At 33.0% G+C, this 17,614-nt stretch overlaps 1 protein-coding gene across 4 annotated transcripts in view; it reads left to right on the top strand.

The window, feature by feature from the left end:
• Window positions 1-17,614, top strand: part of ARHGAP29 (Rho GTPase activating protein 29) — a 70,062-nt gene that overhangs the window by 38,401 nt on the left and 14,047 nt on the right. For all 4 annotated transcript variants that reach the window (XM_079146000.1, XM_079146003.1, XM_079146002.1 and 1 more), the window contains 11 exons: window positions 1,348-1,396; window positions 1,793-1,930; window positions 3,081-3,145; window positions 3,566-3,676; window positions 3,797-3,877; window positions 4,064-4,252; window positions 4,995-5,132; window positions 13,192-13,349; window positions 13,878-14,017; window positions 14,287-14,391; window positions 16,521-16,619. In XM_079146000.1, the coding sequence (XP_079002126.1) occupies window positions 1,348-1,396; window positions 1,793-1,930; window positions 3,081-3,145; window positions 3,566-3,676; window positions 3,797-3,877; window positions 4,064-4,252; window positions 4,995-5,132; window positions 13,192-13,349; window positions 13,878-14,017; window positions 14,287-14,391; window positions 16,521-16,619 (1,273 nt within the window). The remainder of the gene's footprint in view (window positions 1-1,347; window positions 1,397-1,792; window positions 1,931-3,080; window positions 3,146-3,565; window positions 3,677-3,796; window positions 3,878-4,063; window positions 4,253-4,994; window positions 5,133-13,191; window positions 13,350-13,877; window positions 14,018-14,286; window positions 14,392-16,520; window positions 16,620-17,614) is intronic.

Raw genomic sequence — 17,614 nt, 5'->3', positions numbered from 1 at the left:
TATTATAACATTGCAAAAATGATTAGGACTGTTTCTAAACTTCTCTTGATGAAGGAGAATAAGGAAGAGTCTTAAAATTGTCAAATATTTTACTGCTATTCATGTTTCTTCCTCAATTTTACCTTTTAAAATTGTTACTGATTCTTCAGAAGATAAGACATTTTATGTGTTTAGCAGGACTCTGAACAATTTAAATTCTAGGTATGAATCATATTTCCTATTCCTGGGTCTCTATTGTGGATACATACTACCCTGACTTTTAATAGGAAAATACTTTTCCCCTTTTTAAAAATTTTACACCTTGTTTTTCCTTTTTTTGAAGTTTTAATTTTCCCTAAAGATTAAGATTTAAAAGCTCATGATATAATTCTAATAATAAAATTACTTTGGAGGTTTTTGAAAAATACACTTTAAAAATAATGCTGCAGTTCATTTTAATAGTGCTTACTATGTACCCTCTACTGTGCTAAAAACATTATATCATCTTAATTCTTAAAACAGCCTATGGATATAGTGTTCTTATCCCCTTTTTACAGAAGGGCAAACTAAAATTAGGTGAGTTTAAATGTATAACCCCATGTCATACAGTGAATAATAGAGCTGGACTTGAGACCCAGGTCTTTTTGATCCCTTTTGCATTGAATCCCTACATATCTTATATTGCCCAACCAAGTACATCAAATTTGTTTAGGATTTAACAGTGAAAGAGTTTTTTCTAGCCCTGGACTAATATGGTAGCCACTACTCACATCTACTTCTTTAAATTTAACTAATAGTTGATAAAAGTAAAAATTTGCTTTTTAGTCATATTAGATACTTTTAAAATGTTCAAGTAGGTAACTACAATGTAGCTAATAGCTATCATGTAGGATATTACATATATAAAACATTTGTGTTTTTACAGAAAGTTCTGTGCTAAGCTGTCCAATAAACTTTCAAGGACATGACTTATCATATGATAAAATGGTAAAAGATGGCTGGACAAGACAGATCTTTATCTTCTATTTAGATAGCAATCTATTTAGATCACTTCTTTAACTTCCTAATATTTTGGGGATATGCAGAATTTAAAATTTTGCATAGGTTCATTCATGTTAACTAATGCTGTTAGTAAACAGTGAGATTGTTCATTCTTGAATCTTGAGAACTGCTTTGGTAAAAAAACATATAATTCTTAGAAAGTGTTCAGGTATTTAAACAGACTTCTCAGGTCCTTTAAGTTTTAAATACTTGAAATTCTTTAGCAGGAATTATGTCAAAATAACAAATTGGGATGAAAAATTTCTGAAGCAGAGATTTGTTGTCTTTTGCAATAATACTAAGTTTGTTTTCTTCCATGTTGTAAAGTCTTTTGAAAACATTTCTGTGGACTCAGTGGAGTCATCCAATGAAAAAGGTAATACTCAGTGTACTTACAACTTTTGTCAAATATTTTGTAGTTTCTTTCAGTTAGTGTTTTGGATTACTTAATCTCTTCTTTCTTAGTAACCTGGTGTGCATAGTGTACTCATTCTTATGGCAAAATGACATATAAAGTGTTAGTTATGTCTAAAACTTAAAAGAAAAAACCCAGTTGAGTAGATAAATAATTTGATGATGTAGACCAATCAAGAATATAAGGCTTGTAACTTGAATAATAGAAATACATATTAAGATAAAAATATATTATAATTTGAAGCCATTTTATGTTTAAATTGTACCCTTTTATTATAAATTTGTCTCAATGCTGGTTTGCTTAAAATTATTATAGACTATATTTAACAAATACTTACTCTGATATTTTTATTTTCAGGAAATTTTTCTCCTATAGAATTAGACAGTGTGCTGTTAAGAAACACTGACTCTATCGAATTGGCCTTGTCATATGCTAAAACGTGGTCAAAATATACAAAGAACATAGTGTCATGGGTTGAAAAAAAGCTTAACCTGGGTGAGTTGTCCTTTGGAGCATCTGATTAAGAACTAAATTGTTCATGATTCATTTTCTGTAGACTTAAAAGTATTATGATTCTAAATTAGTTGTTTCATTGTAGTACATAAAGTAATTTTTCATTTTCTCTTATTGAAACATTTTTCTTATACTAGATATATCTATTGAACATTTACTGTGAGTCAGCCACTAGATCTTGAAGTCATATTCTAATGGGGGAAAAGAAAGAAAATCAGATAATATGGTAAAAGGAGATAAAAGCAACAATAGATGTTTAAGCAGAAGGCAGTGAAAGGTTAGAAGAAACACCCCTGCCCACCCATGCTGGGGATTGAGCCCAGCACATCATGTGGGCTAGGCAAGCAAGCACACTATACTCTACCACAATTGAGCTACGTTGCCAGCTTGAAGAAATATTAGCCTAGAGTTTTACAGTTGAAAAAATATTTTTGTATACATTATCTCATTTATTCCTACAAAACCTTGGGAAGTAAGATAAGAATTCTTTACCCCATTTACAGCTAAGATGAACAAATGATTTTTCTAGGGTCATGTAGCAGATTTGCTTAAGGTCATATAGCATAACTGGAAGAAAATAGACTCTAGCAAAGCCTGTGCTTTCTACTGTATTATTTGTTTTTAATAGGGAATGCTAATTAAAATCACTTGAATAGCCTTAGAAAGGGGCAATACAAAGACCTCTCTATTTCTCAGAGAGGTGAAGTCAAGTGTGTTTTGAAAAATTTTCCCAGCTAATTCTGATGAACACTGAAAATTAAGAATTACTACATTTTATCAAGATGCACACTAATATGTATAAATCACTTTTTTCCTATCTTTTCTTTTTTTGGCACCAGGGATTGAACCCAGAGGTACTCAACCACTGAGCCACATTCCCAGCCCCTTTTTATTTTTTAAGATAGGATTTTGCTAAGTTGCTTAGGACCTTGCTAAATTACTGAGGCTGGCTTTGAATTTGGCAGTCCTCCTGCCTCAGCCTCCCACCTCAGCCTCCGGAGCTGCTGGGATTACAGGCACACACCACCATTCCCAGCTTGTAATCACTTTTCAGTTGGAGAATTATGAATAAGAGTATGGAGGGGAGAAATAAGTTAATTTTGCCTTCTGATACTGTCTTTAATCTTTTCAGAATTGGAGTCCACAAGAAATATTGTAAAGTTGGCAGAGGCAACTAGAGCTAACATTGGACTACAGGTAAGTGTTCTGTGAATTTCTAGGGTTCTATTACAAGAAACTAGTCAAATGGGCTCCCAAATAGTGCCTTGTAAAATCAGAAAATTTCAGTTACTTGAGGAACGAACTTAATTGCCAATCTTTTTATTGATAAAATAAAATCCTGTTAAATTTATATGACTGTTCATTATGGAGAAAAAAACTAGGAAATTCACAATATTATAAAAATATTAATTATTATGATAGCTGCTAATTTTCTAATTTATAAATATAATTAACAGTTTTTTTCTGTCATGTTCACAGTCATTTTTCTAATTATTATTATTTTAGATTAGAAAAAAATCTAAACTTAAAGTTTCTTTTTTTGAAAAAATAGTATGTGCATCTGGTATTCTAGTGCCATTTCTATTGTAAAATTTACTTCTTAATTTTTAATTGTAGGAATTTATGCCACTACAGTCTCTATTTACCAGTGCTCTCCTCAATGACATAAAAAATAGTCACCTTTTACAACAAACAATTGCAGCTCTCCAAGCCAACAAATTTGTACAGGTAAAATTTATTTATTTATATTATGCACAATTTTTTTTTTTAAACAGCAATATACCTTTAGAAAACAACTTTTTTCTTTTTTTTTTTTTTTTTTTTTTTTTTTTGAAATATCTTTGATAGCCTCTACTGGGGAGGAAAAATGAAATGGAAAAACAAAGGAAAGAAATAAAAGAACTTTGGAAACAGGAACAAAATAAAATGGTTAGTATTATATTAGAGTTTCATGTACCTGTTTGTGAACACCTAAAAATCATCTGTATTGTATAACCATCTACCTTACTCTAGTTTTTCTAAAATGCTACTTAACTATCTGCTAAATATGCTAAAGAAACTTGTATAGTAAGGTTTCTTTAAAATTCTATGTTTAATATACCCTTTTCTGAATAGCTTGAAACAGAAACTGCTCTCAAAAAGGCAAAATTGTTATGCATGCAACGTCAAGATGAATATGAAAAAGCAAAATCTTCCATGTTTCGTGCAGAGGAGGAGCATCAGTACTCAAGTGGTGGATTAGCAAAAAATCTCAACAAACAACTAGAAAAAAAGCGAAGGTTGGAAGAGGAAGCTCTTCAAAAAGTAATTTTTTTTGTTATTTGAAAGTTGAGTTAGCAATAATCTGTAAAGGGTTTGTTTCTTAAACTTGTAATATGTGTCAGGAACATGTAGGAGGCTTATTCAAGCAGCCTGCTGGGCCCACCTCAGAGCTGAGGATTGAGTAGGTCAAGGGTGAGACCCAAACAGCGTATTTCTAAATAACAAGTTCCTCGGTGATGCTGCTACTGTTGGTGTAGAGAGCCACACTTTGAGAATGACTATGCTAAAAGACTTAAGGATTGGGTTTTGTTTGTGAAAGAAGTCTCTTAAAGCTTAGTAGTAATATTTTTTACTTGATTTTTCAGAAAGTTCACCTTTTAGGCAAACATGTATTTTGTATGTGTGCTAGTTACAGCACCTGCTAGCAAGGATAGACTAAAATTTTGTATTATTTATGAAATATAGTTGATAAATTCTGTGAAATAAATAGTAAATATAAATAGAAAAGGCTACTTTAAATAGAAGTGAACACTTTATAGACAGACAATATACTAATTGTAAATTGTTCTTGACTATTCATTAAAGCCAAGTACATTTGAATCACTGACCAGAATTTCTGTATTATATTTAGAAGAATTCTATTTGAAATATAAGTAGACTATATCAAAATTTTCATGAATAAAAGACTTTTCAGTTATTATCATTCAGCTTTTCTACAATAAGTATTTATTTTAAAATATAAATTCTAGTGATCAGTATTTTATTTTCTGTGATATTCCTAAAGGTAGAAGAAGCAAATGAACTCTACAAAGTTTGTGTAACTAATGTTGAAGAAAGACGAAATGATCTAGAAAATACCAAAAAAGAAATTTTAACACAACTGAGGACACTTGTTTTCCAGTGTGATCTTACCCTTAAAGCTGTAAGTGATTTCTTCAGTATATTTGAAGGCAAGAGGGGAAAATAAAATCTTATCTGCAGAAGAGAGAGGGATGCTTGATAAGTTGATTCTTATGAGATATAACTTCTGAGAGCAATAGAACATGTTTGAAAATTGACTCAGTTTTCAGTAGTGACATAGTTTATTTTTGATCTGTCTCTCCTCTATGTCCCCTAGATTCATGATTTGCTTAGTTAAAACCAAACTGTGAAAGTTGGAAATTGCCTCTAGCCACTGTCTTTTTGCCTTGGTTGGTAAATTTGATTTGATCCTACAACTTCTGTCAGTTCTTTGACAAAAGAGAGATCTAGTCTTCAGAATTTGAATAAACTAAATATTAAAATGAACCCAGTGATGTATTTGAAGACAAAGCATTCATCTTGCATGTGTTTTCATTACCTCTTTAACATGTTTTTTTGTAAAATATTTATATATCTACAACCTTCTTGGTGTATAGTTTATAAGGTTTAACACATATAAATTTATGTAACCCTCACCTCAGTCAAGATTTGGAACAATTTCATCACTTCAAAGGTGTTCTTTTGCTGGGCACAGTAGTGCATGCCTATACTCCCAGTGACTCAAGAGGCTGAGGCAGAAGGCTAGCAAGTTCAAGGCCAGCCTGGGCAACTTAGTGAGGCCCTAACAAACTTAGTGAGACCCTGTGTCAAAATAAAACAGCGGGGTGATGTAGCTCAGTGGTAAAGCACTTCTGGATTCAATCCCCATTTAAAACACACACACACACACACACACACACATCTGTTTCTGCAGGTGTAGTGACACACACTTGCCATCTCAACTTACTTGTAAGACTGAGGCAGGAGGATCTCTAAGCTCAAGGCCAGCCTGGGCAACTTAATGAGAACCTATCTCAAAATAAGTGGGCTCAGAAAGTATGTAGCTTAGTGGTAGAATATCTGCCTAGCATGTGCAAGACTCTGGTGGATTCAATCCCCAGTGCCACACACAAAAAAGTTCTTAAATGCTATACCTTTGTAGTCAAACTCACCATCTTCCCCCTCCCCTGGCAAGTACTGTTGGGTTCTCCATCCCATTACTTAGATCTTTTCCAGAAAATCATATAAATATAATTATATGGTAGGTAACCTTTTGAGACAAGCTTCTTTTACACAGCCTAATGCCTTTGAAATTCATCAACGTTATGCATGTATCAATAGTTCATTTCTTTGTATTGTTGAATAGTAGCCCATTATATGACTATATCAGAGTGTTTATCTATTTACCAGTTGGGCATCTGTGTTGCTTATAGTTTGGGGTAATTATGAATAGAGCTACAGGAATATTTGTTTACAGGCTTTTGTTGAATATGTTTTCATAATTTTAAATAACCTAGGAGTGCATTTACCGGTTGGTATACTAAATGCATGTTTAACTTAATAAGAAACTGCCAAAATGTTTTCCAGAGTGGTATAATCAGTGGTGCATGAGAATTCCAGTTATTCTGTCCTTGACATTTGTCACTTCTTGTTTTTAAATTTTAGCTGTTCTAATAGATGGGTAGTGTTATCTAATTGTGGCGTCAATTTGTGTTTCCAGAATGACTAGTGATATTGAAAAATTTTAAAGGACTTATTGTAATCTGTATTTTGCCCATCTTTAATTTTTTTATTGAGTTGTTTGTTTTCTTATTGTTGAGCTTGCATGTAGTTTCTCCCATTCACAGCTTTTCTTTTTATACTTTTAGCAATGTCTTTTAGAGAGCAAAAGTTTTTGATTTTGATGGAGTCTAGCTTATTAGTTTCTTCTTTTATGGGTCATGTTTTTGGTGTTATATCTAAGGATAAGGATACTTCATCTAACCCAACGTCACAAAGTTTTCTCCTAAAAGTTCTGTAGTTTTTTTTTTTTTTTTCTTTTAACTTGGGATTGAACCCAGGGGCTCTTTACCACTGAGCTACATACATCCCCAGTCCTTTTCTTTTGAAACAGCATCTCACTAAGTTACCAAAGCTAGCCTCAAACTTGCAAGGCTCTTCCTGTCTTGAGCCTCCTTAGTTGCTGGGATTACAGGCATGCAACATAGTGCCTGACAAAATTGTGTAATTTTACATTTAGATATATGATCCATTTTGAGCTACTCTTTTCCATTTTTTTGGAGCATTATAATTGTACATATGGTGGGATTTGTGATTGCATATTCATACATGCATACAATGTAACAAAATAATTTGGCAGTATCATTCCCCAGTAATTACTGCTTCCCTTCTCTTCTCCCTCTCTTCCTCTTGTCCCTTTTCTCTACTCTACTGATCTCCTTTTGATTTTCATAAGAGTTATAGATTGGAAGTTTGGTTTTTAGCATATAAATGTTATATTAAAATTATACCAGTGGGTTGGGGTTGTGACTCAGCAGTAGGGCACTTGCCTGGCATGTGTGAGGCACTGGGTTCCATTCTCAGCACCACATATAAATAAATAAATAAATAAATAAATAAATAAATAAATAAATAAATAAATAAATAAATAAATGAATGTTAGATATTTTTTTAAAAAATTATACCTGTGGAATTTCAATTTATGGAAATGACTAAGTACAAACAGAGAGGTCATTGCAATTGATAGAAGAATTTATTACTTACATTTCTTGAGAGAAGGGGAATTGGCAGGTTTGGCAGACAGATTGGGAGTGAAAGGAAAGCTGAGTTGAGTATTGGGGTTTCCTCAGGAAAGGCAAAGTGGGAAAAGTAACAGTTTAGAATTGTCTAGTTTGAATAATTTGGCTTTGGGACACAGGGATGGTCTCTAGTTGCTTGGTACCTGGCTTTGGGATGATACTGGGTTGGAGGAAATAGTTGACTTGATAAAAGAGTTAGATTGGGAATCGATTGGGGCTACAGACTTGGGACTTGTTGGTTTGCATATGAAGTATGTGATCCCAGCGGAACCCTTGGCTTTTTAAAGAGTTGTGTAACCCAAGAAGGGGCAGTCTCTTCCTGGCCAGCATTCTTTTTTTTTTTCTTTTTTTTTTTTTTAATTATTTGTTTTAATTAGTTATACATGACAGCAGAATGCATTTCGAATCGTAGTACACAAATGGAGCTCAGCTTTTCATTTCTCTGGTTGTACATGACAGCATTCTTTTTTTAAAAACATCAAGATAGCATATAATACAGAAAATAAAAAAACATGGTTAATATAGATGTCCACTTGTTCTGATACCATTAGTTGAAAACACTGTACCATTTTCTTTAAATTGCCTTTGCATCTTTTAAAAAAAAAAATCAGTTAACTATATTTGTGTCTGTTTCTAGATTCTCCACCTTAATCCATTAATGTATTTGTTTATCCTTTTGCCAAAACCCCAATATCTTGACTCAGTTGCTTTATACCAAATCTTAAAACCTGGTAATTTGAGTCTTATGACTTTCTTCTTTTTCAGGATTGTTTATGTGTTTAAAATCCTTTAACTTTCCATTAAAATGTTAGAATCAACTTGTATTTATCTACAAAAAAATCTTGCTAACATTTTTATTGAAGTTCTGTTAATTCTTAGATGATATTATGGAGATTTGATTGTATATGTAGCATCTTCTTTAAGTTTTTTTAATCCGTGAATGCTGTATATTTTTCCATTTATTTAGATTATTGATATAAAATCGGCATTTTGTAGTTTTCAACATATAAATCTTTTACGATTTTGTTAAATTTAAACCTTATTTGTGAATGATTTGTGTATACATATACTTGCAAATTCCAGTTGTTTAACTTATAACTATATTTGGAAATTGTTAATTTCTTTATATTAATCTTATTTCTTACAACCTTGATAAACTCACTTGTTTTAGGAGCTTGTTTAGATTCTTGGGGCTTTCTACATAGAAAATCATGTAATCTTCAAAGAACAGTTTTATATCTTCCTTTCCAGTTTTTTGTTTTTTTGTTTTTCTTACTGCACTAGATGCACTAGATGGTGCTCCCTGTTGAATAAGAGGGGTAAGAGATGACATCCTTGTCTTATTCTCCTTTAGGGGAAAACATTAAGTCTGTCACCATTGATACAATGATACCTGTAAGATATTTGAAGATACCCTTCAATCTGATTAAGGAATTTCTCTTTTTGCCAGTTTGCTGAGTTTTACCATGAATAAATATTGGAATTTATAAAATGTTTTTCTATATCATTTGATGTAACCATGTGATCTATCTTCTTTAGCCTATTAATGTGAATTAAATTGATATTTGAATGGTGAACTGACCTTGCATTCTTGGGATAAGCCCGCCCCTCTTGTTTATGATATATTGTGTCTCTTATATAGCTGGATTAAGTTTGCTAATATCTTATTATATGAAAAGATATTCTTATTAAAAGAATTGGCATATCTTTTTTTCTTTTTCTTTTTTTAATTTGTTCTGATTAGTTATACATGACAGTAGAATGCACTTTGACACATCATATATAAATGCAGTATAACTTCTCATTCTTCTGGTTGTGCATGATGTAGAGTCACATTGGTCGTGTAGTCGTGTGCACATAGGGTAGTAATGTCCAATTCATTCTACTATTCTTCCTACCTCCTTACCCCTCCCCTCCCTTCACTCCCCTCTGCCTAATCCAAAGTAACTGTTCTTCCCTAGCCCCTCCCCTTATTGTGAATTAGCATCTGCATGTTAGAGAAAATATTCGGCTATTGGTTTTTTGGAATTGCTTATTTCACTTAACATATTTTCCAGCTCCATCAATCATTTACCTGCAAAATGCCATAATTTCATTCTTCTACCAGGCTGAATAATATTCCATTGTGTGTGTGTGTGTGTGTGTGTGTGTGTGTGTGTGTGTGTGTATCTCATATGTTCTTTACCCAGTCATCTGTTGAAGAGCATCTAGATTTCCATAGTTTAGCTGTTATGAGTTGAGCTGCTGTAAACATTGATATGGCTGCCTCACTGTGGCAGGCATAAACTGAGGAGTGGGATAGCTGAGTCAAATGGTGGTTCCATTCCAAGTTTTCTGAGGAATCTCCACCTGATTTCTATAATGGTTGCGGCAGTTTGCAATCCCACCTACAGTGTATGAGTGTACCTTTTCCCCCACATCCTCACCAATTTATTGTTGCTTGTATTCTTGGTACTTGCCATTCTGACAAGTAAGATGAAATCTTAGTTTTAATTTGCATTTCTCTAATTTGCTGGAGATGTTGAACATTTTTTCATATATTTGTCAGTCGATTGTATTCCTTCTGTGAAGTATCTGTTCAGTTCCTTAGCCCATTTATTGACTGGGTTATTTGTTGTTTGGGTGTTAAGTTTTTTGAGTTCTTTATATATATATCCTGGAGATTAATGCTCTATCTGAGGTGCATTGTTTTCCTTTTGTGTTGGTTTTGGTTTTAGGGTAATTCCTGTTTCATAAAATGGTTTGGGAAGTATTCCTTCCTATTCTGTTTTCTAGAAGAGTTTGTATTAAATTTGTATTATTCTTTAAATGTTTGGTAGCATTCCCTGGTGAAAGTATCTGGGCTTGAGATTTTCTTTTTTAGCAGATTTTTTACTACATATTCAACTTCTTTTGATAAAGTCCTATTCAAGTTAATTATTTTTCTTAGGTAAATATTGGTAGTTTGTGACTTAGGTGAAGTAGGGCCTTATCATCTTAAATTGCTGAATTTACGTTCATAGGGTTGTCTGTAGTATTCCCTTATCTTCTTAATGTCTCTGTAGGTTGTAGTGATTTTTTCCGCTTTTGTTTCTGATGTAGATCATTTGTATCCACTCTTCTTCATCTCCCCTCCCTTGCACTGGCAGTTTTTCTCTCTGATCAATCTGGCTCCTAGTTTATAAATTTTATTTATATTTTCAAAAAAAATTGTTTTAAAAACAATCTTTATTTGCATTGATTTTTCTTTTTCCACTTTTACTGATTTCTGCTTTTTGTTCTTTGGTTGCTTCCAAGGTTTGATTTTTTTTGTGTGTTTGATTTTCAGTAGTTTGGCTGAGATACATCTCTACGTGAATTTTGCTGAGTTCTTCCTTTTTAGGATTCACTGAATATTTTGAATCTATGTTTGATCTTTGCAAATTTTGACAAGATTTTAGCTATTATTTTTTTCAAATATTTTTGTTTGTAGCACTTTCTTTCTCTACTCTTAAGACTCAGGTAACTCAAATGCTCTCACAGGTCTGGATGATCCTATTTTTTTCCCTTAATTGTTTTTACAAACAGTCCCCAACTTCTTATGGATCTGCCTAAGATTTTTCAACTTTACAGTGGGTGTTAAATACATTTTCAGTTTAGTGTGAATTTATCAGGATGTGACTTTATCATAAGTTGAGGGGCATCTTTATTGTCCTGTGATCTGTCTTCAGGTTCACTGACTTCAATTTTCTATACAATCCTTTAGTAAATTTTTTGTTTTGGAAATTTTATTTTTAGTAGGAAAATTACCTTTTGTTTTAGGTCTTCTATTTCTCTGCTAAGACTTCTGTGTGTTCATATTTCAAGGTTAATTGTCCTTCTTGAACAAGTTATAATAACTGCTTTAGAGTCTTCATCGGATAATTCTACCAACTGAGTTATCTCAGCATTCATGTCTGTTCACTGTCGTTTTCTCTTGTGAGTTGTTGAGATTGTCCTCATTCTTCGTGTGACAAGTAGCATTAGATGATATCTGACTTGTTTACAATATTACTTTCTGTGACTTTTAGTCTTGTTTATAACCTGCATTGAATATTGATTTTTTTTTTTTTTTTAAGTTTAACAGAATTCAATTCATTCTCCAGCTCCTGTGTGCCTCCCTTCCTAGTCTTCTGACTGGGAAACTAAAACTTATTGGTGCCTACTCTGCTGCCCTCCAGGGAGCCAGGGGCATCAATTCTCGGTCATTAAGTAAGGGGAAAATAAAGAAAAACAAGAAGAATTTCAAATCCACTCATTCACGAGAGCACAATTCATGTGGTCATAAAGGATTTCCTTCAAAGTTTAGATAACTGTTCTACCGCCATTGCCTGCTGCCACAGGATTGCATCTTATGGATTTGTGCTTGTTTGGGCACTGGGACAGGAGAAGAAACAAACACACCAAAGAAACCAGGATTATCACCTACTCTTTTAGTCACATCTCCTACCCCACATCCTTTTTTGTGCCTTGGTCCAGAGCAGACCTCTCTTGGAGTTCTTTCTGTGCACACCCTGTTTATACTTCTGGGACTCAAGATGTTTTTGAGTAGGGGCCAAGCATAACTGGAAAATGTGATTGGGGGCAAGGAAAATGTACCTCAAATTGTAGTTTATTTGCTACATTCTATGTTTTATTCATTTAACAGATTTTGATTAATTATAGCTTACAGGATTATAAAATAATTGAATAGAATTATAAAATCCCAAGATTTGAAATTATCTTCTAAGTCATTTAGGCTAACCATTTACCTTTGACAAATCCCCTTCCCCTTAAACTATAATTAATAATATTTAAGATTTAGTCTTTACATGCTAATGTATTAAGCTGTTTGTCTACATTATTTAATTTGCACATAATCATATGGGATAAAATATAATTGTTTTTATCTCCTTTTTAACTGATGCAGAAACAAAATTCTAGAAAGCCTTTCCTCTAAAAATAAGGTCTTTTCCTCTAAAAATAAGAATCTTGGATTTTAAATCTAGATTTTGGACTTGAACAAGGTCTCCCAGGTGATTCATTGGAATGTTAATATTTTTCAAATCACTGGTTATAAATAAATTCTTCATGATTGTGCAAGTAAGTTTAGGGAGTGTGGTCAGACCATCAGGGTACAGAGCTATGGATCCTCAAATCATGAACTGTCAGGGACATGGGTTGTATTTTTTTAACTTTATACTTTAAAAACAGTTTTATAGGAAATGATCACTCCTAGATATTAGATTAAAACTGCCTTTTTATTAACAATCTTTATCTTTCATAATATTGGCCAATATAGCATGCATGCAGTGGTATTTCACTTGTGTGTCCTTTTATTGGTGCATTCATTGACATCAGTGTACACTTATTTATAAAGCATTCTGTACATAATGAGTTGTTTCTGCCTTTTGTCTCTGACTACAGGTAACAGTTAACCTCTTTCAGATGCAGCACCTGCAGGCTGCCTCCTTTGCAAACAGTTTACAGTCTCTCTCTGATAATGCCAAACTTTATGATCCAGGCCAAGAGTACAGTGAATTTGTGAAGGCTACAAATTCAACTGAAGAAGAAAAAGTTGATGGGTAAGAATTAATATATAGATGAATTTCTAGAAATAAAACATTTACTAAGTTTGTGTCTGGTATAAAGAGGTATCTATTCTAACATTGATATAATTAACTTTAAAATTTTCTGAAATTTTTTTGTATTATTTTGTGGTTTCTTAGTAGTCCATGCAGTGAATAGATGTAACTCACTTGAGAGTAAAACTTTCCATTTTGACACAGAACTCAGTACTGTGAGACTTAATGACAAATGATAGTCATACACATTTTGAATGTCCATAAAATTTAACCTACATTTTCCATTGAGGTGATACTAGTAAAGTCATAACCATGACACGAATTATTGACTATACTGTTGCTATTCCTATCCGTGTTTCAGCTGTGCAAATGTAAGTTTTATCCATATCTCCTTCAAGAAGCTGAACCATGTTAGTTTATTCATGATATTTAGTTAATTACTCCACATTTATTAAATTAACACATTTTTCTGAACATGGTATAAAGTAGATTTATTGTTAGTGCTGAGCTTTATTTGCTTTTTCTTAGGAATGTAAATAAACCATTAACGAGTAGTGCCCAGACACCTAGATATGGCCCTGCTGACTCTTTAGAGGATGTTGTGCGCCTTCCTGACAGTTGTAATAAAATTGAAGAGGACAGATGCTCTAACAGTGCAGACCTAACAGGTACTTTTCATGCTGAAGAGAATACAGGTTTATGAAGGAGCAGATTGCTCATTTGATTTATTAAATGAACTGGAGCTCTGGAATTAGAAAATTGGACTTCATACTGTAACTCTGTGAGATCAAGTCACAATTATAATGCCTGCCTTAAAGTCCATAATTGCTCATTGTTAAAGAAATTTGAATTGTCTCCTTTTATGTAATGTCAGTATTTTACCTTATGAAATCCACCTGTTAGCTAAGTGTTGACTTTAAACATTCTTTTCTTAAAGGTTCTTCTTTCATAAGATCATGGACATTTGGGATGGTTAGTGACTCTGAGAGTACTGGAGGGAGCAGTGAATCTAGATCTTTGGATTCAGAATCTATAAGTCCAGGTACATAAATATTTAAGTCTAGCAGGGAAATCAATGAAAATATTAAAATAGTCATTTGGGGAGTATTTATAACTACCATACTTTTATAATGAACTGTCTTAGATATAGAGATGAGAGTGTACATGTATATGTACAGTTTAAAGAAAAAGAATGAAGCAGACCTCACTAACAATATTAATATATTAGACACCCCTGGGTACTCCTTCTTGAACACTGCCTTATCTTCCACCAGAATAAACCATTATTCTGAACATTTTTAAAATCATGCTGTAGATATTTTAAATGTTTTTAGTACCTATGTGTAGTGGAGTTTTGCCCTTTCCTGGTTGTTATTCAAATATATTCATACTATTCTTTTGTGACTTAATTCATGCATGTGTGCATGTTATGTTAATGTGAGTAGTTGCCTTAATTTTTCCTATTGTATTCTATTCTCTGAACTTGAATATCATTATCTTTTGAATTGTTTTGCAGTAATTTCTATAATAAACAATTCCATTATGCCAACCCTTGTGCCTATGATTGATTATTGTTAATTTTTTACAAGTGTGCTTTAAGATTTTATGATATAAATTGTCTCAAAATCCTCAGAGAGGACATATTTTCAACTCCCCCTTAGTAATATTACAGAGGATAATTTGCCATAGGTTTTATAGCTAGCAGGAGAAGGTAGCATTTAAACCCAGGAGACTTCTGCTTCCACATTCTTCCACCAAAGACCGCTATGGTCCTTTCTGGCTATGTGCCTTCCTCCTAGACTCTTGGGGGGGTGTTATGGAGTTTGACCTCATCAAATTCCAAGGCCATTTTTTAAAGTATTTCACATATTGCACAGTTTTATACATTCAGATAAATGTCTTGTATTTAAAGTTAGAATTTTTGCCATGAAGCAGTAGGGTTTGTAGATCACTTTCCTACTTCCCATTAGCTCTATTCAAGGGACACACTGGAGCCTAAATATTTAACTGAATATTTGTAATTCAGAAATTAAGACCCAATCCAGAGCAAGCCCTAACCCATTTGGGATCTTGTAGATGTCGTGTGATGAAGGCAAAATTTTGGAATTTCTTTCAACCTGATAAATGAGTGAGATTGAGGAATGCCTCACCTAAGAAAGAGGACACTTAAGGATATGACATGGAATGAAATGAAAGGGGATTTGAGATAGAGTTTTTGTTTGCTACTGTGAGAAAAAAATATGACCAAAGACTAGAATTCATACACAGACAAACTTCTGTTCAATAATATAAGGGAACTGTTTTATAATTAGAATAGTTCTAAAATGGAACCAGGTAAACTTGTGATTTTTCAGTCATTGGGAACACATTCAAAGCAAAAACTAGACACCCATCTGTAAGCATATTGAGAAGAAAAACCCTTATGAGAAGAAGGTATTACTTAAAATCATTTATGAAAAGTGTTACTAACGAAAGTTAAGACTATTAAGACTTGAGTTAAAGTAAATTCTTTACTCGGTGGTAGACCTATTTATAATTTCAACAGAGCAAATCTCTGCTAGTCAGTCTGCTTCCAAACATGCTCTGATATATACAGCAGTCCTTTGACATAGTTTGAATTTGTGGTTTCAGCTCCTGGCTAGATATCCCTGGGTGGTTGTTCCTGGCTTCTATCTCCTTACTAATAACATAATTTAATTTTATTATTGGATTATTGGGTTTAAATTATATTTATGTATCTTAGAAGGCCTTAGATTGTGTTGTATGTCTTTTTTTACAACTTAACAAACATTTAATGACAACTTTTACTATTTTGCTAGACACTCTGTCAGATATTAGATATAGAAAATGAATATAAGATACTACCTATTTTTGTGAAGCTTACAACCTCAGATACTTTCTATCAGAAGTTAGCAGTAAGTTCTTAAAGGAATATATGATTCTAAACTTTAAATTTATTTGGAAAAGTCAGATAAATTTAGTTAAATGCCTTTTGTTTCCATGAATGAACATCAGAATTCCCTATTACGTAGAGTATAAGAATGGAAGCAAATTTTTGCATCGAAGCTAATAAAATAGTATGACTTATATAATTCCAAAAATATTGTCATTTCCCATTTCTAGTATTCTATAATGAATAGTCAGATAATGGTGTCAATAATTTTCTTTTAGGAGACTTTCATAGAAAACTTCCACGAACTCCATCCAGTGGAACCATGTCTTCAGCAGATGATTTAGATGAAAGAGAGCCACCTTCCCCTTCAGAAGCAGGTATTGTATTGTATTTGCCTAAATGAAAAATGCATTAAACCAGTTGAAGTAATAGCACCTCATGATATTAGAAAAATACTATAATTTTAAAGAGTCATTACTTTGCTGTGTATTAAACAAAAGCATCACACAAGATCTTAAATATAGCCCAGTAATTATGTTCAAGTATTAGTTGATAATGTACTAATCAATTGTTTAAAATACAAATGGAAGAATAAGCAGCAGGGTTACGGATAAGAGCTTAGTGGTAGAGTACTTGCTTAGCATGCACAAGGTCATAGGTTCAATTCCCAGCACCCTCCCCCCAAAAAAAAGAATAAGCAATAAAATTAGTAGATCTAAAATGTATTGGCATGATATTAAAATAGCAGACTAGGTATGGTCTCCTTTCATAAACCCAATACAGTGACTTACTTAAAAGGGAGCATGCATGAGAAAGTGTGAGAAATCTTCTTCTAAAGAAAAAGTATAAAAATTCATCTGGAAGAATAAGAAACCCAGAATAGCTAAAGCAATCCTTAGCAGGAAGAGTGAAGCAAGGGGTATCGCAATACCAGAACTTCAACTGTACTACAAAGAAATAGTAACAAAAACAGCGTGGTGTTGGCACCAAAATAGACAGGTAGATCAATGGTACAGAATAGAGAACACAGACACAGACCCAAATGCATACAGTTTTCTCGTATTAGACATAGGTGCCAGAAATATGCAATGGAGAAAAGATAGCCTCTTCAACAAATGGTGCTGGGAAAACTGGAAATCCATATGCAGCAGAATGAAATTAAACCCCTATCTCTCACCCTGCATAAAACTCAACTCAAAATGGATCAAGGACCTTGGAATCAGACCAGAGACCCTTCATCTTATAGAAGAAAAAGTAGCCAAATCTTCAACATGTCAGCTTAGGATCAGACTTCCTTAACAGGGCTCCCATAGCACAGGAAATAAAAGCAAGAATCAACAACTGGGTTAGATTCAAACTAAAAAGCTTTCTC

The sequence above is a fragment of the Sciurus vulgaris genome (genome assembly GCF_902686455.1).
Source record: "Sciurus vulgaris genome assembly, chromosome: 1".
Classification (NCBI taxonomy): Eukaryota; Metazoa; Chordata; class Mammalia; order Rodentia; family Sciuridae; genus Sciurus; species Sciurus vulgaris.
This window is presented reverse-complemented; position numbering and strand designations above follow the sequence as displayed.